Consider the following 21,667-nt stretch of genomic DNA (forward strand, 5'->3'; position numbering starts at 1 on the left):
CGCTGGATGTTGTTCGTGCCTTGAAGTTTTACGTGGCACGCACAAAGAGCTTTCAGAAGACTTCTAGGGACAGGAGACGGAATGTTTTTCACCACAAAAATCATCTTCCCCTTTATATTCAGATGCACGCTGGGACGCGGCCCTGTGAGCATGCCCTCCCCGTACTCTGCCCACCAGCGCCACTCCCCAGTCCTCTTTTCCACGACGACGGGAAGAAACCGCTTTCACCAGCACTTCTGGGTTAGACCTCTGGCCTTGTAATTCCACGCAGTCTTCCCCAGAAAAGTATTCTCGTTTTTTTCTATTCCAATTGTTAGGTACTGCTCTGTCCTCTGGCGCCATGCTCCCCCCCTCGGAGCATGTCGTCGACAGTGGGCTTCAGCAGGTTTCCAGCCGGTGAGGGTCGCTTCTCAACATTCAACCCCCCCCACGCCCTCTGCCTCTGGTGCCTTGGCCCAGACCACGGCTGTACCACGTGTGACGCCTTGACCCCAGGCCTGCTCAAGAATCGACTACCCAGGTGGCAGGAGCTCTTCGGCAGATCGCCTCCAGAGGACCTTAAAGCATTTGTGAAACAGAAGACCAGGCCCAAGGTAGGCGCCTTGTTCTCCTCTGCACCCCACAATGGTGACTCCTTCCCTGGGAGATGCCCAAGCGGGAGGGACTTCTCAGTCCTAAAACCAGCAGGAATACCAAGGCTGTTCCAGCTACCTGCCCACAGGCCGAGGGGTTGCAAGATCCTACCGGTGATACAGCTGAGGGACCACAAGGCTCTATTACCAGGTGACAACCCGAGGGGCTACGCCCTAATACCGGACCCATGTCTGAGGGGGCGGCTGTATGCAGCCCTACCGGCACCATGGCCAAGGGCACTCTGCCTACCAAGCTTCGACCTGGGGTGCAGGGAAGGTCGCAAACACCACCGCTCAGCATACTGGTGGAGGCCGGTCCCAGCTCAGCATGTACCATGGCTCGGTCATGTGGCACGGAGCAAAACAAAATGGCTGCGGGCCAGACAAAATGGCGGCTCACCCGGCGCCCTTCCCCTTCCGAGATCAGACAGGGGAGCTCGTTTCCAGGTGGAATTGGACAACGCATGTCACCTGGTCCACATCCTATCCCTCCACTTCGCAGGGCAGATACACATCGCCCAATTTACCGATTCAGGGTGTGCACAGGACACGGACGCCTCAGGGCCCTACCCCTATCCCCTCAGGCACACCTTTTGCTTGTGAAGACAGGTTCTTTGAGAGGTTCCCTGCCCTCATGAGATCACCACAGGTGGGTACCATCCACACCCAAGACCTACAGCCAAATGCACCAGCGCTCGGCCAAAGGTCGGTCCTTCTGAGGCTTTAGGGGTTTCCAGGAGAGACGGTCCAGACAACCGGACAGATCCCTTAGCCAGCACAGGCACAAACAGGGCAAGGCGGTTAATGTTAGGGAGAATTCTCCAGAATGGCTAATTTCCCTTACCTATCGAGTACCTCTGCAGTTTTGCCTGATTTCTAGGGTTTATTTTTTCACGTGGTAACAGTGTGAGCCTTTTTTTCCCACTCTTACATGTGTTTTTGCTGTGTGTTGTGCATTCTTTTTGCTCATGGGCTAGGAAGTCTCCCCTACTCCATAGGCATCCTCTTTTTACTGAGTGTCACATAGCACTTTTACTGCAGTGACACCGGGTTGTTTTTTTAGACTTCCCACTTTAAACTCAATTTTTCTGGGACTGACTACTGTCTCCCAGAACATGTGAAGTTGCCATTGACTTCACTAGTCTTTTTAAATGTACAGACCCAGTACAACCTTTCTTCCAGCAAAGTACTGGAAGAGTTAATAGTTATACCTTTTTGTCTGATTCTCATGGAACATTATTTAATTCCCCTTTCTCGAAGATTTGGCTGGTGGCAGTGGCATCTACCATTTTTATTCTACCGTGAGCTATGAAAATAGCTTTGGTAACGTTAGAGGCTATGGTGGTAGCCTCAAACTCTAACCCGCTGGACCCCATTTATTTTTATTTGGTTCCAGTCGGGTTTATTCCCCATTTCTTTTTGTAAAGGTCTTTCTCGTGTTTTACTCGACACACCAAACCAAGTTTGGTTCCTTTGGCGGGCTTCTGCACAGAACCCCTTTTAGGCGCCTGAGTGTCTGGGTGGACAGGATGTGTGGGAGGGGTTTGAGACCCCCTCCACAGGGTCTGCTTTGAGACCCAAGTCATACTCTATTTTGATTGGCTAGGTGGGTGTCCTGCCAGGACAGCCACCCTGCTGTGTGATTGACAGCCAGGTGTGTCAATGGGGGAAAACTGCTTAAAAGCAGGTCTCTGGGACTTGAAGGCAGAGTCGCCACTGGAACGAGAGAACCAACGAGGAGCTGAAGGAAGACGACTGCTGCAACTACTGGACATCCCGGTGAAGCCCTGCTGCAGGTCCGAATCGCCCGAAACTCCGACGACAGAGGAGATCTGCAAGGAATCTTCTTCCCTTGAGCTTGGTAGGACCAACCACCTCGCCAAACACCAAACACCGGCCTACCTCTCCTGGTCGAATTTGCTGTGCATCACTACAGTGTACCGGCTAGCCAGGAGGAACGGAACCGGCTTGGGTTTTAAGGAGCGCACCTTTTATTCGCCGCTTTGCTCTGCTGCTGGCTTCTTCCCTGAGCAGTGCAGGACCCTCCAGTCTTCCTCCTTCTTGTCTCCACGACAGTCACTTCAGGGCCTATGAGCCTGCAGCAACTGCCAGGAACCACCGCCTCAGCTACAGCATTCTTCTTTATTTAAGGTACTGTTGAAATCTGGTCGTGCGTTCCGTCCGACCGCGTTGGAAGTGTTTGAAATCTTTCACCTCTCCGAAGGCTTGTCCTTCTCTACTTTTTTTAATAACTTTTCCTCCGACCAACTTCGTTTTGAACTCTTGGCAAAGACTTAACCGCAAACTACTTTGAACTGTGTGATCCTCTGCAAAGACTCTGAACCACTAACATTGGCCCAGACCTATCCTAGTTGTAGTAAGACGTTTCTAGATTGCCCTGCCTATCACTTGTTGGTGTTGTTGATTTTGAATGATCTTGTCTTTCCTCCCCTTCTAAATTGCTGGAGTGCCATTTTGCTCACACTTCATTTTAGAGCTTAACTTGTCCAGAATTGATTGGTGGTGTTGTAGTGTATTAAGACTGTGATTTTCTGGTGCTTTATAATAATGACCTGTTTTATAACTGACGGTGTAAATAAATGTATATTCTTTTACTCAGAAACCTTGAATCGGTGTTCGCTTGAATCATAGTAATTGTTGTCCTTTGTGTAACTTCTTATACTGTTCAATTTACTGTTGAGATAGGTCTGGCTGCTTAGCCATCGCTACCACTTTACTGTGTAGCACAGGCTTGTACCAAAGGTGAAATTGTACTTGCACTTGTAGTCTTGATTTTGTGTGGGGTTCCCAAAGGGTACTGCATATGATTCTGCCTAACAGTTAAGGAGTTTTTCCAGCCCCTCCTCCCCCCTTCCTCAGCCCCAGCTTCAGATGGGAAGAGGTTGTGACAGGTTCATCCAGATCCACGATTCTCCGGTGGGGGAAGGCTTGCCCTTTACGTACACTGTCGGCAGACAATGTTCACAGACCCATGGATCCTCTCTGTGGTATCAACAGGCTTCTGGTTCCTGATTCCTCCTTCTCCTCCTTCCTCCCCTCTGCTCCCACAGATTGGTACAGTGACTCTGCTGGTGAAAATCCGCTCGCTCAAAGCAAGCCAGGCAGTGGAGGAAGTCCTAACCTTGCAGCGAGGCCTGGGCTTCTATTCACAAATTTTCACTATAGTCAAAAAGAACCTGGCTGGTCTGAGAGTTGTGTTGGACCTTTCCTCCTTGAACCTTTCCTTTCCCCTCCAAAAGTTTAAGATGGTTACCCCAGCCTTCATAGCCGAGACGTTGTGGGTGGGAGACTGGATGTGCTCCCTGGATTTGAAGGATGCCTAACTGCATGTGCCGATTTGGGAACCCCATCGGTCCTTCCTGAGGTTCTGGATCATGGGTTTTCACTTTCAATACATGGTCTACCCTTTGGACTCAATTCGGCCCCCATGGTCTTTACAAGGCTAATGAACGCAGTGGCAGCCCTACTCGAGGCCCAGGACCATCACATGAATTCATATCTATATGACTGTCTAGTCAGGGAACGATCTCCGGAAGGCAGTCCAGCACACGGCCTCCACCCTCATGGATACACTATATGACCTGGGATTTTCTATCAATCTCAAAACATCTGTTCTTGCCCACGCAGAGTCTGACCTTCCTGGGCCTTATATGGGACACGAGGTCTGAGAGGATCTTCCCCTCAGCTGACATGATCGCAGCTATCAAAAGGGCCATTGGACATTTAATTTTCTCAGCAAAGCAATGACCTCAGCGTGGTGGTACCAACACTTGCTGGGAGTCATGGCTGCATGTTTCCTCGCAGTGCCAGATACGAGGCTTAAATTGAGGAGGCTGCAGCTGCACTTTTCTCAGCCTCCTGGAATCGGGAGAAGGGATCTCAGGCAGAGCTGGTCAGCTTACCACAACATTTCCGCCAGGATCTAGACTGGTGGGGTACAAACGCCAACCTGCGGATAGGCAGGCCCTTCCGGCAGCCGGCACCTCAGGTCACCATTACCACAGACTCATCCTTAGAGGAATGGGGGTTACACTGGACAACCACAGTGTCTATTAAGTATGGTCACACCAGGAGCAGCTGGCCCACATCAACTGGCTCGAGATGATGGCTATCTGGCTTGCCCTCAAAGCCTTCCTCCCCATGAACACTGGCAAGTGTATTCTCGTTCAGACGGACAGCTCCACCTGCATGTATTACATCAACAAGTAAGGTGGCACCAGGTCGCCTCCCGTCTGCAGACTGTCGATCGACATTTATGAGTGGGCTTTGGTGAACAACATGCACTTGTCAGCAATTCACCTCCCAGGGGAGTCAAATCTAGAAGCGGACAGGCTCAGCAGGCTGGGCTCGGACAACTACGAATGGCAGTTGAACGAGGCAGTCCTTCACAGGATCTTCACCAGGTGGGGTCATCCGCAGGTGGACCTGTTCGCCACCAGTACCAACAGGAGATGCCCCCAGTTTGCCTCCTGGCTGGGCCAAGGCAGCGGTTTGCTAGGTGCAGTGATGCAGATCCCGTGGAACAACATGAACGCGTATGCTTCTCCCCACCCCACTCCCCTGGTGCACAGGGTCATCTGCAGGGTCAGGGAGTCACGGGGGCTTCGGCTCCTCCTGATAGTGCCATGGTGGCCCCCAAGACGTTGGTTCTCGGAACTTCTCATTGTCGGATCAGCTCCTGATGCACCTCCCGGTGGGCCCAGCACAACTACTCTCCCAGCAAGGGGGCACAGTGGTCCACCCCGCACCCCAGAAGGTAGCCCTCGCAGCGTGGTTCCTGAACAGGTTACCCTGAAGCATCTGCACCTGTCACAGGCTAATTTGCCTATCATACAAGGGGCTAGTAGCGACGGTACGAGGAGCCACTACAAAAGCAAGTGGAACAGGTTCTGTCACTGGGCAGAATCAAAGGAGATTGATCCATTGACGTGCTCGCTGGATGACGTTCTATCCTTCTCAGCGCACCTCTCCCATTCAGGGGTGCAGCTAGACACATGCTGCACGTATCTGTCGGCCATTGGGGCATACAAGAACTCAGTGAGGAAGTCTTTTCATCCTCGAATCTGCTGGTTAAGAGGTACACCACACCCGGTGAGGGACCTTAATGTGGTCCTGGATGCCCTGGCGCATGAACCTTTTGAACCTATGGCATCTGCAGATATTAGGCTAGTTACCATCAAGACGACCCTGCTAGTAAGCCTTACCTCGGCACGCCGAATCATTGAAATTCCGGTGGTAGTGGCTTCAGAGCCATATACTACAATTCACAAGGACAAGGTGGTGCTCAGAACACACCCCGCATTTCTACCTAAGGTCATCTCCTCTTTTCATCTGAATGAGGATAGTATTACTGACATTTTTTGCGGACCCTAAGGATGAGGCTCAGAGGGTCTTGTACTGTCTGGATATCAAACGTGCACTAAGATTTTACCTTGACAGAATGAAGAGCTTCTGTAAATCAGACTCCCTCTTCATCACCTTTGGGGGATCAAAACCAGGCTGTGAGTCCTCCATGGCTTCCATAGCAAGTTGGATGGGTATGGCCATCAAGGAGGCGTATGAGGGGCAGCACAAGCCATTGACAGCAAACATGCTTGCACACTACATCAGAGCGAAGGCCACGGCGGTAGCTTTCCAAAGACACACTCTGTGGCAGGTTATCAGCAAAGCGGCTATGTGGGCTACTCCCTCAGCCTTCTGCAAGCACTACTGCTTGGATCCTAGCACCAGGTCGGACAGACACCATTTGGCCAGGCAGTTTTGCTGAACTTGTTTTCTTAAGAGGGGCAACTTTCCACCCTAGGCTACATTCAGTTGTAATCGCCCATACAGCATGGAGGAAAGGGGACGGGACGTAGGAGTTATAAGTTACTCACTGTAGTGACTAACGTACTCTTTCCTCCATACGTCCCACCATCCTCCCCCACCCCCTAATAAAATTGGTGTCATTAGGCAATGTTAATATTGTCGACGCGTCAAAAGGGATTGAGGATCCCAGCGCCGCGCCACTGCACGCATCTAAATTTAAAGGGGAAGATGATTTTTCTGGTGAAAAAGGTTCCGGCTCCTGTCCCTAGCAAGGAACGCCCATAGAGTATGTAGGGTTATAGAATGTATGCAAATGTCTTACTCTTTCCAAGAGAGTTTTGCCTTTCATGCCTAGAGCAGACTCTACTCGAGGCACAGGGGCTACTCAAGCTTTCATTGCAAGTGTACCTCTAGGCGCCATTTACAAGGCAGCTACTTGGAGTTCTGTTCTCACCTTTGCACAACACTATTGCTTAGATACTCATTCTAAGACTGATTCACATGTGGGTCAGAAGGTGTTGCGACATCTTTTTTTCACTGTACCTTCAAACATCCCACCACCATCTCCTGGTGCTGCCTGCTAGTCTATGCACAGCATGTGATTCTAAGCAGATCCTCAGCCTCAGAAGTCGTACATTACTTACCGTAACTGTATTTCTGATGCTTGTATCTGCTTAGATTCACATAAGCCCACCCTTCCTCCCCTCTTGGAGTTAAAGATACATGGACGTCTTACACCTTTCCTTTAATTTCTGTACTCACTCATGTATTCTCTCAGGCTCCCTCATGCCATAAACAAACAATTAGATGGACCTTGACGTGTGAAGACTCATGGGTACAGTACACGTCACATGAGGGATAGTGTTACATTCCTGCCCAGTCAACGTCCCTTTTAGAACTTAGAAATCAAGATGCAATACTCTGCGACTTCTACTAGATGTCAGACTATATGCACATCATGTGAATCTAAGCAGATACAAGCATTAGAAATAAGATTATAGTAAGTAAGCAATGTTGTCCATATACATTCACCATAGGTACATAAAATGCATTCAAATTACTTCATCAACACAGGAGGTAGGTGAAATGTATATGATGGAACAAATTCACAAGTGATTTCCCTAGCTTAAGCAGTCTACTCCAGTCCATAAGTCAAGTACATTGTTTTTTTATGTTTCAGGAGCTATTGCCCAGGTCCAACAAATAGGCAGTGGGAATGGAAGGTTAGGAGTCAAATGGACTTGTTTCCAATGTTATTCTATGGAGGACATTCGCGGGGGACAACCACATGCACTGCATTTACATTCCCGCTGACTGTAATTTTCCCAAATGACTTAATAGGTCTGCTGGGGCTCGCTAGAGGTTGGATTTTATTCTGTTTCTTCTAGTAGGGGTTGCCCGGGATGTGCGGTTGCAAGTAGTCTTTCGATCTGGTCCAGATGCAAGATGCAACACGTGGCGATGAAGATATGCAAGATTCACCAATTTAGTCCCTTTCATCACACTTAACATGATGGGTGACAGGGGAAGAAGTGTTCCAGCAATCGTCTCAGGAGGTGACGACTGGCTTCCTTCCAGTCGCGCTCACAGAAGCTTCTCTAGGACAGAATCCCTTGCTGCTAAGGCGCTGAAATTCAGAGGGAAGGTGACTTGTACCACAAGATGGCCACTACCAAAGGTCCATGTGCAACCACGGAATGGCGGTGATGCATCAAGGTACAATCTGTCCACCAGGTGGTCCAGGATCACTTATAAAAAGGCTCAGGACGGCTGGCTTGAGAAGGCCGCAAGGTTAGTTGGTCTCACTAGTTCAAGGGCGGAAGCAATACTCAGGGTCTTCGGAGATCAGGTTTCAACAGGGCTTCACAGGGCCAGATGCAGGAGGAGATGCCAGGCCTATTCGGGAGTCTTCATATCTTCAGTCGGCTGCTCTTCTGTAAGGGATTCGCTGCTCCAAGGCTGATCTGAAGAAATGGCTGCAGAAGTCCTCTTCTTATCCAAAATTCAGACTAGAGTCAAGTCCATGCCCACCAAGGTCAAGGATCTGCACCATTCAAACAGCCAGTAGTTGTCCAGTCAGGGACAACTACTAGTTTCCCAAATACCCCAAACCCAGACTCTCTGGCACAACGGATGTGAAATGGGACTAGAGTCCCATCCCCTTCCTGGGCCAAACACACACACAGGAAGCACTAGACCTTTTAATGAAATTTCCTGACCCAAGAGAGCAGGAAGAAGGCCACACTAGAAAATGGCCAAAGATCAAGCGAAAATCTTGTGTTAGACATTTTAGGGCACTAGCAACTTTTAGTAGGCATACGCAGTAAACTGGAATGTGCACACAAAAAAGAATGCCAAAATGGTAAAAGTGTATCTGCTACTGCCATCTTATCTTTAGGCTCATATACCAAAAATCCCAAGTGTAAAAAACAGCTAGACTGATATAAAAGTATCCCCATTGCACAGCATTCTAAGACGCTGTGTGCAATATTAAAAAGTCAAAAAATGTCAACGGGAAACATAGTTTCATTGTACTGATAGCATGAAGGAATTATCAGTTTTCCCATAACAAATGAGCAAACGTCAGAGGAAATGAAGCTGTAGGCTTTACTTCCACTTAAAAAGTCAGAACAGGTTCAAAACAGGGCAAATAGAAAGGTTTCCATAGGTATTGTGGAGGGAAAGTTGCAAAAAGATAATTCGAGGGGATTGGGTCCTCCGACGTATTCCATATCTATGACAGTAATCACCACAGCTGTGCTGCTTCGGAAAATCTTTTGGCGTCTGCGTCCTGCGTCGATGACATCGATACGCTGTCTTCAAAGGCCTCCTCCGATGGCCGACATCACCGGATGTTCTAAGTAGGACGCATGACGCCCGTAGCCTCAGTTCTGTTTTTTCCGCCAACGTGTTCGCTTTGGAGATCTCGGGGTGCCTTGACTCTTTGGAGTTTCTGTTCTTTCGGTTCTTCGAGCCTGTTCGTTTGTGAAGTTTATTGGGATGTCTTCCTCTTCTTCCTCCCCGTGTCCGGGCTTTAAGAAGTGTGCGGACTACGGGTCCAAGATGTCGGTGACAGACTCACATGATGCCTGCCTCTGGTGCCTCGGGGAGGCCCACAACACGGATGATTGTGTCGACTGCCAGTGGCTTACGTCCAAGGCCTTGCGGGAGCGTAAGAAGAAGCTGTCGGTCGGTAAGGTGTTCAAGCCCCGGAAGTCGCGGTCCACTGGTCTTTCGACGGACGATTCGAGGGGCGACTCTCCGCATTGTCGTCGTAAGTCTAGGGGGTCTCGGTCCCGGAGTGGGTCCCGCCACTCCTCTGCCTCTTCGAGACACTCACGGAAGCGCCGTCATCGGTTGCCTTCCCCGTCTTCATCCGAGGACTCCGCCCGACGGCGGGTTGCTTATCCCACCAAGCATGCGACTCCGGAGGAATGGGCTTCATTCGGTAAGAAAATGTTGGCGATTCTTGAATCGCAGGGCACCGGTCCGTCCGTGCCTCCGAGTGGGGTCGGGTGTGACCGTACTAGAGACACCACTCGTACGCCTTCGGGCTCGGGTGGTCGGCACGATTCGCGGGAAAGGTCCCGCTCGGACAAGGGGAATCATTCTAGTCATGCCGGTTCCAGGTCCAGGTCCCGGTCCTCGACGCGCTTGAGACCGTGTGCACCTAGGCTTCCTAGAAGACGTTGACGCCTGTGGTGCCGAGGTCGTCGAGGGACTCTCTCGAGTCTCCACCCTGAGGAAGTCGTCTATGCCATCGGCGGCCAGGCTGTCGAAGGACACGCTGTGGGCTCTGCCCTCGAGGCCTCTGTCGAAGCCATTGATGCTGTCGGCTCTGCGCTCGATGTCGACGCCTATTCACTCGACGCCCTCAACGCCTTTCGAGGCTGTTTTGTCAGAGGTACCCCGTGGCACAGTGGAACCCCCTAGAACATGTCTTTTGTCCCCCATTGTGTGCCCACTTTCCACCATCTGGATTATATTTCTGAGGTGGATGAGGGTTCTGAAGATGGGATGGTTCCTGATACGGTACCAGACGAGATTATCTCTGGACATAGCCAGATTGAGGACCTGCGTCAGTCGCTGCACGACGCCAGTGGTCTGGACACCTCCCCGGAGGTGGAGTTCTGTAGGCCTGAGCCTGGCACACATGCCGAGTCCTCGTACCGGCGCCTTATGTCGAGGGCCACTGAGTACTTGGGATGGTCTGCTCCACCAGGGGATTTTCTGCAGGATGACCTGACGGATATCCTCGACCAAGGTCCACCAACTGACCCAGTACTGCCGTTTCATATGGCTCTACAAAGGAGGGTGTCGGCGGCTCCGGAGAGTCTCCCGGCAGTGGGCACGTCTTTGCCGCGAAAATACCGCCCAGCCAGTAGCGACCCCTGCTCCTTGACCACGCACCCCACTCCGGAGAGTTTGGTGGTGCAGGCGGCTACGGCCCCAGCAAAGCAGGCGTCGTATCCTACCATCTCTCCTGCTAGGGACGACAAGCGTTTTGATGGTTGGGCGAAGAAAGTGTTTTCTTCAGGAGGTATGGCTCTTCAGGCAGGCAACTCCGTATGTGCCTTGTCACGTTTCACGCCACTCTGTGGAACTGTGTTTCCTTAGCAGCTGAACATATTCCCGAAGGGGACGAACGGGATGGTTTTCTTGCTATGATACAGGATGGCAAGGATGTCATGTGTGAGGCCGTTCAGTCGGGTCTGGACGTGGCAGATTGTGTCAGCCGGTCCATGGCGGCGTGGACCGTAATACGCAGGTTTGCGTGGTTGCAGAAGTCGGGGTTTGCTCCTGATGTGCAAGGTCGGCTCCTCAACATGCCCTTTGATGGTATACATCTTTTTGGCAGCAAGGCTGACGAGAGCCTTGAGAGGTTGCAGACCGCAAAAGCTGCAGCGAAACCGTTGAGCGCTGCAGTTTGCCAACCTCTGCCTTTTCGTCCTAGGGGACAGCAATGGAGGGGAGGTTCCTTTCGTTATTACTCATCCTTTAGTAAAGCGGCCACCGTAGGAGTGCCAGAGGTGGAAAACAAGGTACTCGAGGTGCAAAGGCCACTCGGGCAGTTGCCTCTTTGCCCTCAGGCCACGCCGCAGCCGCTTCTGCTCAGACATGAGGCCCATGTTTCGCCAGTGGGGGGAAGGCTGGCGCAGCATCTGGTAGAATGGCGGGCCATTACTTCAGATGTGTGAGCTCTGGAGATCATAGCCCACGGCTACTCTCTTCCTTTCTGGCAGAGGCCTCACGACAATCCACCAGGGAACCTCTCTTTGAAGAGTCTGGATCCGCTCCTTGCGCAGGAAATTCAATCCCTGCTGGAGAAAGGCACCATAGAACTTGTGCCTGTATCAGAGAGGAACAAGGGATGGTATTCCCCTTATTTTTTGATTTCAAAGAAAGATGGGGGATTGAGACCCATCATGGACTTGCACGGTTTGAACAAGCTCCTTTGGAAGGACAAGTTCAAGATGGTTACTCTTTCTCAAGTCCTCCAGGCCCTTCAACTTTAGGACTGGTTGGTGTCTCTCGACCTCAAGGACGCTTATTTTCATGTGCCGATCCATCCAAAGCACAAGAAGTACCTGAGGTTCGCGGTTGGCGACTCGCACTCTCAGTTCGGATTGACCTCCACCCCGGGGGTCTTCACCAAGCTCATGGTAGTGGTGGCAGCGCATCTCAGGAAAGGGGGGGATTCACGTCTACCCCTACCTGGACGATTGGTTGATCAGGGCGCGCTCTCCCAAGCAAGTCCTTGATCATCTGTCCTTTACCTGCCACTCCCTCCACAAGCTGGGCTTCTCCCTCAACTTAAAGAAGTCCCACTTGACGCCAAATCAGAGGCTCCAGTACATCGGAGCAGTGCTCGACACGTCCTTGGGGCAGTGTTTTCCTCCCCAGGTGAGGGCTCATCACATTCAGGAGATGGTGCAAAAGTTCCAACATGCCCATAGTCTCCCTGCGTTCAAATTCTTGAGATTGCTCGGCCTCATGGCATCCTGCATTCTTCTGGTGCCAGAGGCCAGGTTGCGGATGAGATCTTTGCAATGGGCACTCAAGCTCCAGTGGTCTCAGTCCTCCGGCAGGATGTCAGACCCCGTTCAGGTGCCGCCCTCGGTCGCCCAGGACCTTCTGTGGTGGGCTGTCGAAAGCAATCTGATGAAGGGGGCTCCGTTTTGGCTGCCCTGGACGGAGGTGACGATTGTGACGGACGCGTCCCTCACGGGATGGGGAGCTCATGTCAACGAACTGACAGCAGTCGTTTGTCTCCGACAGAGTCCAGACTCCATATCAATCTGTTGGAGCTGAGGGCCTTCAGGCTTGCCCTGAAGGCTTTTCTGCCGACTGTGCGAGGAAAGAATTTCCTGATTCTGACGGACAACAAAGTGGCCATGCACTACCTCAACAAAAAGGGCGGGGGGCAGGGTCACTTCCTCTGTGCAGGAAGACGATGCAGCTCTGGTTCTGGGCAATCCAGCAGGAGATTTCAGTCTCTGCAGTTCATCTGGGCGGAGACGAAAACGAGACGCCTGACACTCTGAGCAGGCAGAGCGCAATCTCTCACGAGTGGGAGTTTGCTCAGGAGATTCTCCTGGAGATCTTCGCCCTTTGGGGGACCCCTCAAGTGGATCTCTTCGCCTCCAGTGTCAACTGGAAGTGCGAAAGGTTCTGCTCGTGGGAATTTCCTCCAAGAGGAGCCTTAGGAGACTTGTTCGTGGTAGAGTGGTCTTTCCCACTGCTGTACGCTTTTCCTCCAGTCCCCGTCATCCCGCAAGTGCTACGGAGGTTCGGTTCCCGGATGATCCTCATTGCTCCGGCATGGGCCAGGAGGACGTGGTACCCGGACTGTCTCGACTTGTCCATCTGCCCACCACGTCGTCTTCCCTACCGAGACGTTTTGCTCTCATGGGAGGGGGGTCAGGTTCTCCATCCAGAGGTCAGATCCCTCAACCTTCACGCTTGGCTTCTGAAAGGTTGAGGTATAAGGATTGGGCCCTCCGTGAAGACGTGATGGAGGCGTTGCTTTCGGCCAGACGGCCAGCAACTAAGTCCCTGTACTGTTGCCGTTGGAGAAAGTTCTGCGACTGGTTCAGGGTTAAGAATGTGGATCCTTTTTCATGCGACATTCCTGTGGTTCTGTCTTTTTTGCTTTCTTTCGCCCACAAGGGCCTGCAAGTGGGTACCGTTAAAGGTTACCTGGAGGCGCTGTCTATATTTAAGCGCTCGTCTGAGGAGTGTTCTTATTTTAAAATCTCTTTAATTTCTCAGTTTCTGAAAGGGCTCACTAATGTATTCCCTCCGTCACCGTTCCAGGTGCCCGGTTGGGTTCTGAACCTTGTTCTCAAGTTTCTAATGGGTGCTCCCTTTGAGCCTTTGCATTCTTGTCCTTTGAGATTGTTAACCCTTCAAACTGTATTTTTAGTTTCGGTCACTTCTGCTCGCAGAGTGAGTGAGTTACAGGCACTTTCAGTTAAGCCACCCTTCACTGTGTTTCATAAGGACAGGGTTGTCCTTAGAGTTCGTCCTTCCTTTCTTCCGAAGGTGGTGTTGGAATTTCATTTAGGCCAGAAGGTTATTCTTCCGGCATTTTATCCTCCTCCGCGTCCTGGTAAGGAAGAGAAGAGGCTCCATAGGCTGGATCGTAGGAGAGCTTTAAGCTTTTATATTTCACGCATGTCCTGGGTCAGAGTGGACGATCAACTCTTTATTGGTTACGCTGGAAGGCGTTTGGGACAAGCTGTTACTAAGCAGACTTTGTCTCAATGGATTATCTTGGCAATTTCTGAATGTTACCGCTTGGCGGGTAAGGACCCTCCAGTAGGCTTGCGGGCCCATTCTACCAGGGGTATGGCTGCCTCTACTGCCCTGCAGAGGGGTGTTCATATTCGTAACATCTGTGATGCAGCCACCTGGGCTTCGGTCCATACTTTTGTACGTCACTACTTCCTCGATTCTATCCGTGGGCAGGATCTGGCCTTTGGCAAGGCGGTCCTTTACTCTGCAATTTCATTGGGCATTCTAAATTTTTATATTCTAAATTCTTTTCCCACCTCCTTACGTTGGTACTGCTTTGGGAGTCTGTCATAGATATGGAATACGTCGGAGGACCCAATCCCCTCGAAGAACGAGTTACTCTCTTACCTGGTAATGTTCTTTCGATGGGATGGTCCGACGACGTAGTCCATATCGCTCCCTCCCTGCCTTCCCCGCTACAGAATTTCTTATGCGATTGCAGCTTACGTTTCCGCAAGGGTTTCTGTGGTCATACTGGCAGTAGTTTGGTGCCACACGTTCTGGGAAAAAACTACAACTGAGGCTACGGGGTCGTGCGTCCTACTTATAACATCCGGTGACGTCGGCCGTCGGAGGAGGTCCTCGAAGACGGCGTATCGACATCATCGACGCAGGACGCAGACGCCGAAAGATTTTCCGAAGCAGCACAGCTGTGGTGATAACTGTCATAGATATGGAATACGTCGTCGGACCATCCCATCGAAAGGACATTACCAGGTAAGAGAGTAACTTGGTCATCTTGCTCAATGGGTATCCTACTCCTCGGTTAGCCATGGGTCTCTAAGAAAGGAGAACTCGTACTTATCTCTGGTAAAATTGTTGTACAACTTTAAAACTGTCACCAACAGAAGCCTATTGAATCCTACCTGCTGAGAAATCGGAATGGTGAGAAATATTGTGTGGCTTCAGTGACGTTTTGGGCACATGGCCCCATTCATATAATTGAATCATAGTGTTGTGCGATAATACTAGCTGTTAGATTCATTTATCAGCATGTTCAGAAGTCCTACAAAAAGAATTTTATTTATTATAATTGACTATCTAAATTAAATGATAGTGTGCCATACTGTCTGGACTCATTGAAGGTCCCTGGCACTCCAACGCACACTCTCCTGAGACCAAGCCTTGACCTCTCTCCACGTTACTGTGATTGGGTTTTGGCTAATCTCTGAGCTCACAGTTCTTCATAACTGGGTTGGCATCCTAAAATCTGTCAGCAGAGCCAAATTCTAGAAATCCCTCTTAACAATACCCTATCTAGATACATATTCTTCTGCATTTCCAAATGCTACGATCTGGCCAATTTGGTAGTACCTGTGTGCCTCGTAGGTCATTCTGCCAGAGGCAGCTGGAAACATATATACTACTTATGATTTCACAGCCGGAATCATGGGCTCCAGAAATAATGAGCAGACGTGTAACCTTAAGGCGCCCAGTACTAAACATCAGGAAGTAAACTACTGGAGGTAAATCGTTTGTTCTATTGTGTTAGAACCTACTACCCTTTATGCATGTAGAAGAAAGATCTGAAAATCTGAGAGTGCAAGTAATATATCTTTATTCAGAACTTGTTCTATATAAAGCAAAACTCTTCAGCTTTTCATATACACATTTTATGGCAATTGTAGAAGTATAAAGGAGTATTTACAATATTTTGCAATTTTCTTCCGCAGGATAATCTTTTTAGCAGTGCACCAGCAAAAACACCAGTTACCGTAAAACAACCAAAAGAGCGGATCAAAGCAGAAGAGCCTACAAAAACATCAAGAACTTTGTTCAACAGTGATGAAGAGGTACTCATTCGCTGTAGAATACTTATATATCTTTGAAAATTAGTTTCTCTATGAAGGATGTATTTTTAGAAATGTGTAGCATACATGCTACAAACTGAATTGTCTCCAGACGCCTGTTGCTAAATTTACATGTAGCCTGGCTTTGTGTGGCTGCGGGGGGTGCCTATAGCTGGCAATGGTTGAGTTTGGTTATCTTGGAAGATTTTCAAATAGGGCGTTGGGGGATCTGATCTGAAGTGGTAGGTTTTTAAACATAAGGTTTTCAATTTGGAATTACTGGTCACTCTGCATTTATGTATGGTTGTTTTAGGAGCTGTAGATCGTTTTTAGGCTATATATGGATTTAGGTGTTCTCTAAAGCATGTGTGGTTTTGATTTAGTTCAAGCAGTAAATGTGGTCTGGTTTAATCATTTATAAACCAGTCAAAAACCCAGGTTTACACGTGGCCAAAAAAAGCTGCAGAACCTTCCTCTCTACTTTCTGGGTAACAATATAATGAGTAAATAACAAATAAAGTGAAGGAACTTCAATTACAAGCAATAAATGCTAATGACTCCGATTCCAACCCCTACTAGGTAATATGGTTGAGCAAATGCATTGTTAAGCAAAACTTTATCATACAATTCCTATAGTAAAGCAGAGGTTTCAAAAAATGTGAAAGATTCAAGAAACAGAGAAGAAGTGGAAGGCCCAAGCGCTTGCACAGAAAAATTTGTATTCAATCTGATAATGGGGGACTTGGGCTGCGGGTAATTGCATCCAGACGCGGAGCCTCTGCTCAAAACTCCAACATAAGGAACAATTGTTTACAAAGATACAGTCACTCTGCACCTCTGTCCGAATTTTTTTTAATGCTTGTTTGCACAAGGTGAAATGGCTTGAAACAAGCCAAAACGTGTTTAGAGCTTTGCCCTTCTTCAAAGGCTGGGGTATTGTAACACGCTGTACATCTTTGATTTGATGTGAAAACTCTGCCTCATATTATTTACATATTGAGATGCTCAAAGAATTGTTGGCATTTACACCTAAGAATAATGTCTTTCTCATCAATAATCTATATTACAAGCAACTTATTGGAATTGCCATGGGAGCAAACTTTGCACCTGCCTTAGCCAATTTATGTATGCATCATTTTGAGCAGGTATATGTGTTCTCTAACTCTGCATCTCTTCCAAATGTGCATCTATGGAAACATTACAAAGAGGCCGTCATTATGGTTCAGTTCGGGTCATTGGCGTGCCTGGTGGATTTTATGACATTTCTCAATGCCAATGACTGGGGCCTTGAGTTCACACACAAAATCAGTGATAAGCATGTGGAGTTCTTAGATTTGAAAATGTATTTGATGCCTACGGGGTTTGAGACCAAAACTTTCAGAAAGAGTACATCAGTGAATGCTGTACTCCATGCCAGCAGCTGTCATAAACAGTCGGTTATATCAAATATACCGAAAGGCAAATACATACGTGCAAGAAGAAATTGTAGTTCAATTAATGATTTTGTTTCAGAATGTGCGAATATCAGTCAAAGATTCCTGTTGTCATGATGCCTACCCCCGGGGATCCTGACCAGGTCCAGCAACCCCAGAAGCAGGCATCAAGTTATTTTGGGCAAGCCCAAAAACCCCTGCTAGGGGCTGTTTGGGTGCGGTCCTGGCGCCTATGGCGCCAGGCTCATATGGAGAGTCAGTCCTGGCACCATAGGTGTTAGGCAGAAACCTGTGCAGTTCCCTTAGGGAACACTGCAAAAGATTTAGGACTACAGGTGTTAGCAGTAAACCCACTTGGTAGCAGTCTGTACCACCCAGGTTTACCTGGTAGCTGTGGCTGAGCAGTCAGACTTCTCTCAAGAAGAGTTAGGCAGTATGCAAAGTATACACGATAGGCACTCAGACACACCAATACAAGCAAACACTGACCAGAGCTTTGGTATCAAATTATATAATTATTTATTTAAAAACACACTGTTTGAAACACTCCAGCACTCTTGTTGTAAAATATTCTAAACACAGTTACTATTGTAATATATACACTCCTTTTTCCTTATCAGATAAGTCTCAGTAAAACACCACTTATTTTCATACAGAGGTGAGCGCTTAATTAGATGGCACTCCAATAAGTTTGTGAGAAAGGGGGGGAAAAAGACAGAATATGGAAAGGTACACCACTCTAAGATTTAGGAACACTGTTAGCAAGGCAGAAGAGCAAAAGTCACTGGTGAGCCAAAGTCCAAAGGCTGGGCCCACTCTTAGAGAGAGCAGAGCACAAATGCGCCCAAGATCACACAGTTACACTAGGCTTAGAAAGTCTTGCAGAGGGTTCAAAAAGAGTTTAGAGAGGCTTAGGAAAGTTTAGCCAGGGTGTCCCAGGCTAACCCAGGTTCGAAAGCCGGGGGCTAAATCTACCCCGTACAGTCAGTAGCAAGGGAAGCCTGGCGGGACACGGTACCTTAATTGGGAAGGATCCTCCAGCGGTGGCAGTTGTTCCTGGCAGTGGGTGCAAGTCGCGTCGTCATCCAGGGGAAGAGAAGATCTCGACTTGGAGGAAAGATGAAGATCGTTGCACTACCAGGGAAGAAACCAGCCGCAGAGTTTTGCCGGTTAAAGGTGGTACCTTTGTTCACGGTCGTGGTTAAACGTGGTATCCCGGTTGCCGGGGTGCTTGGCACAGGCAAGGCGGCCACGAGGTACGTCGGGGAGGCTAAAAAGACGGTGAAACTGGTTATCCCCACCAGTCAAAGGAAGAATACTCTCAGGCGCAAGATCTCCTCTGTCGTTGGGAAAAGTGGTGAGACGGTCCAGCAGGGCTCCACCGGTGGTGGCGTCGTGGCAGGTCGGCTCAGCTTCTCCCTCGTCGGATTCTTAGGTCCTGTGGCGACTTCTGAAGTTCCAGTCCCCAAAGCCCTACTTTTATGCAGAAAACCCCCATTCACTCAGCCTAGCTGTCACTCAAACATGCTAAGTGGTGAGCCGGCCGGCTCACCACTTGGGCCAATCAGGACGGAGTGCGACTTGAGTTGCCTAGGCAACTCAGTCCAGGGTGCCTAAATCCCCCTCCACCCCTCTTAAGTACCCCAGACAGAGTGGCACCACTTTGGAGGGCTTCTGTGGAGAACCCCGCCAAAAAGTGGAACAAAGGGCTCGACGTGGGTTGGAGTCACAGAAGAGAACACAAACGCCATTTTTGAATCAAGTTTTGGCAAAAAAAATACCAACCGGAGAATTAATATTAATTAAATAAACCGGCGGTATGTTCGAGGCTACCGTAAATAATTAAAGATAGTAGCCTAAAACAATGGGAAATCCCATAGGAAAATATTCGCGGTTGAATATAAATAGTAGTATCCACTGCCACCAGCCAAATCTCGATCAGGGGAGACTGAGACGTGCCCCCTCGACTAACAGACCCCAGGGCAATTGAATTGCCCCAGCCAGTACGTCCACAATATGATGGTTGGTACTGGTTCTGTTCAGAATTTAAGACTAGTAAAGTCAATGGTGACTTTACATGTCCTGGGAGATAGTAGTCAGTCCCAGGGTATGGAGTCTATACTGGGGGGTCACTATGACACCCCTGTGTTACGGCACTGAGGGTGCTGTGTAACACACATCACAAAAACACATGAAGCCCTATGGAGTAAAAGACCCCATAGCCCATTAAACACATCTAGATTCAAAGAAACACACTCAAATCATGCCCAAGAGTGAGGGTAAAAGAGTCTCACTCTTGGCAGGAGAAAGAAATAAACCCCAAAAATCCAGCAAAGCTGCTGGGGGACTCACTAGGTTAGGAAATTCAGCCTAAACAGAGAATTCTCCCTAATAATATGTGCCAGGCTCATAGAGTAGAACTTACCTGATGCAGACCATGCTGCAAGAGCTCCAAGCCAAAGGAGGCTTGGAAGGGACTATTTTACCTAGGGACTATTTTTTACTCGGGCGGGGCTGGGGAGGAATACTTACCTGGGACTACTTTGGAGGCTATTTAAACCACGCCCAAAGAGCAGCACATGCTTTGTGTTATTCTGCATCCAGCAATCCAGCAGCGTAACGCTCACTGTGCCTGCAAGTCTGCATCCAGCCTTCTGCCACGCCCGCCTCGAGTTTGGAGCTCCTAGAAACGGGGAGAAAGAAGGAGAAAAGGTTAGAACAAGAGCAATACCTTTGATCCTTTTCTGAATTCTCGATCCATCGCGCCTTCGAACTGGAAGAAAGAAGTTATTTTATGCGCATCGCATTGCCTGCTGCAGCGCCGCGCTGAACTCACCGGCCTTCGCAGCATCTTCACATTCCACCGCATCCTCCTGCATGTTCCCGCCACATTCCGGCACCTAAGGAGTAGACAAGAACAGCAAGGTGAGCCAAGGGAATACACAGAGGAATATTAGTAACCCCCCATAGACTTACCTGATTTTACCACCGGGGGTACTATTCCACTTCACAGGTCGGCGCAGCTTCCACTGCATCTTCGCTGAACCCCGGCCACTAAGGGGAAACAAAAGGACAACAAGGTGAAACAAAGTGACTATCAAGGGAAACCCTCCTCACCACGTTAGACTTACCTGATTTTACCGCCGGAGGTATTATTCCCCGAGACTTCATACTTTCTCTCAGTGCCTGAATAAGGGAGAAAGCAACAGGTTACATATTGACATTATTTATCGAACTGTGTTGGAAATACAAATCCTTACCAGAATATTACCGGTTGCCACGAGGAACTCTTCGCTAGGGTCAAACTGCAATCTGCAAGGAATCGGACAAGAGTGAAAGTCAGGCATTTGAACTCTTACGAACTACATACTTTTCGGAGTCAATATTGTTCTGGAACTCAACAATTCCTTCGAGCCAGTGAAGCAACTGGTTATCAACGCGCCCCTGCGCTCAATGCAGGATGGAGAGCTCATCTTTTCAAACCATCAGAAGAATATTCCTACAGGCCAAGCAAACGAAGCTAGGTGGGCCAGTCCAGTCCGTCATCTCGGCCCTATGCGTCACATTGGTGGAGACCGCAGCTGTCCAGTTCAGATCAACGCCTCTGTTGGAGCCAGGTGAGCGTAACACCTGTCTAGAGGTTACGATCAATCACTATTTGACAAAGCTAAGAAACAAATAAGCAGTATTGAAAGAGTCGATCTATTGACACCGAAAGTAAGAAAACCAACCAACCAATCGAACAAACTGAGGTTAATTACGAGATACAATGCAGACAGCCACAAATTTCATACAGTGCTCAAAAGACACTGGCACCTGTTATAATTAGCTAAAGACTTGCTCAAGCATATAGATCCAATGCCTAGCATTACATACAACAAAGCACGTACACTTAGGAATAAACTTTGTCCTTCTTTCATGCGCATTGTCAATACGAGTGAGAATTGGCTACACTGTTTGCAAAATAAAGGATTTTACAAATGTGGCGGTTGTTCGATGTGCCTGCACGCCTTAGAAGCCAAAACTGTGGACTTTGGAAGGATGGGCAAATTCCACGTAGAATCATTCATCAACTGTAATTCGAAATATGTAGTGTATTGTATCATTTGTGTATTTGGAGCTTTTTATCTAGGAAGCACTATCACGCTTCTTAAAATTAGGATCAGAGAACACCTTTATACGATTG

The 21,667-nt window shown here is 49.0% G+C and overlaps 1 protein-coding gene across 5 annotated transcripts in view; it reads left to right on the plus strand.

The window, feature by feature from the left end:
- WASHC2C (WASH complex subunit 2C) overlaps positions 1–21,667 on the plus strand; it is a 2,476,852-nt gene that overhangs the window by 1,616,212 nt on the left and 838,973 nt on the right. For all 5 annotated transcript variants that reach the window (XM_069610545.1, XM_069610544.1, XM_069610547.1 and 2 more), the window contains one exon: positions 15,932–16,051. In XM_069610545.1, the coding sequence (XP_069466646.1) occupies positions 15,932–16,051 (120 nt within the window). The remainder of the gene's footprint in view (positions 1–15,931; positions 16,052–21,667) is intronic.

Source organism: Ambystoma mexicanum, chromosome 8 (assembly GCF_040938575.1).
Source record: "Ambystoma mexicanum isolate Mex_15411 chromosome 8, UKY_AmexF1_1, whole genome shotgun sequence".
NCBI lineage: Eukaryota > Metazoa > Chordata > Amphibia > Caudata > Ambystomatidae > Ambystoma > Ambystoma mexicanum.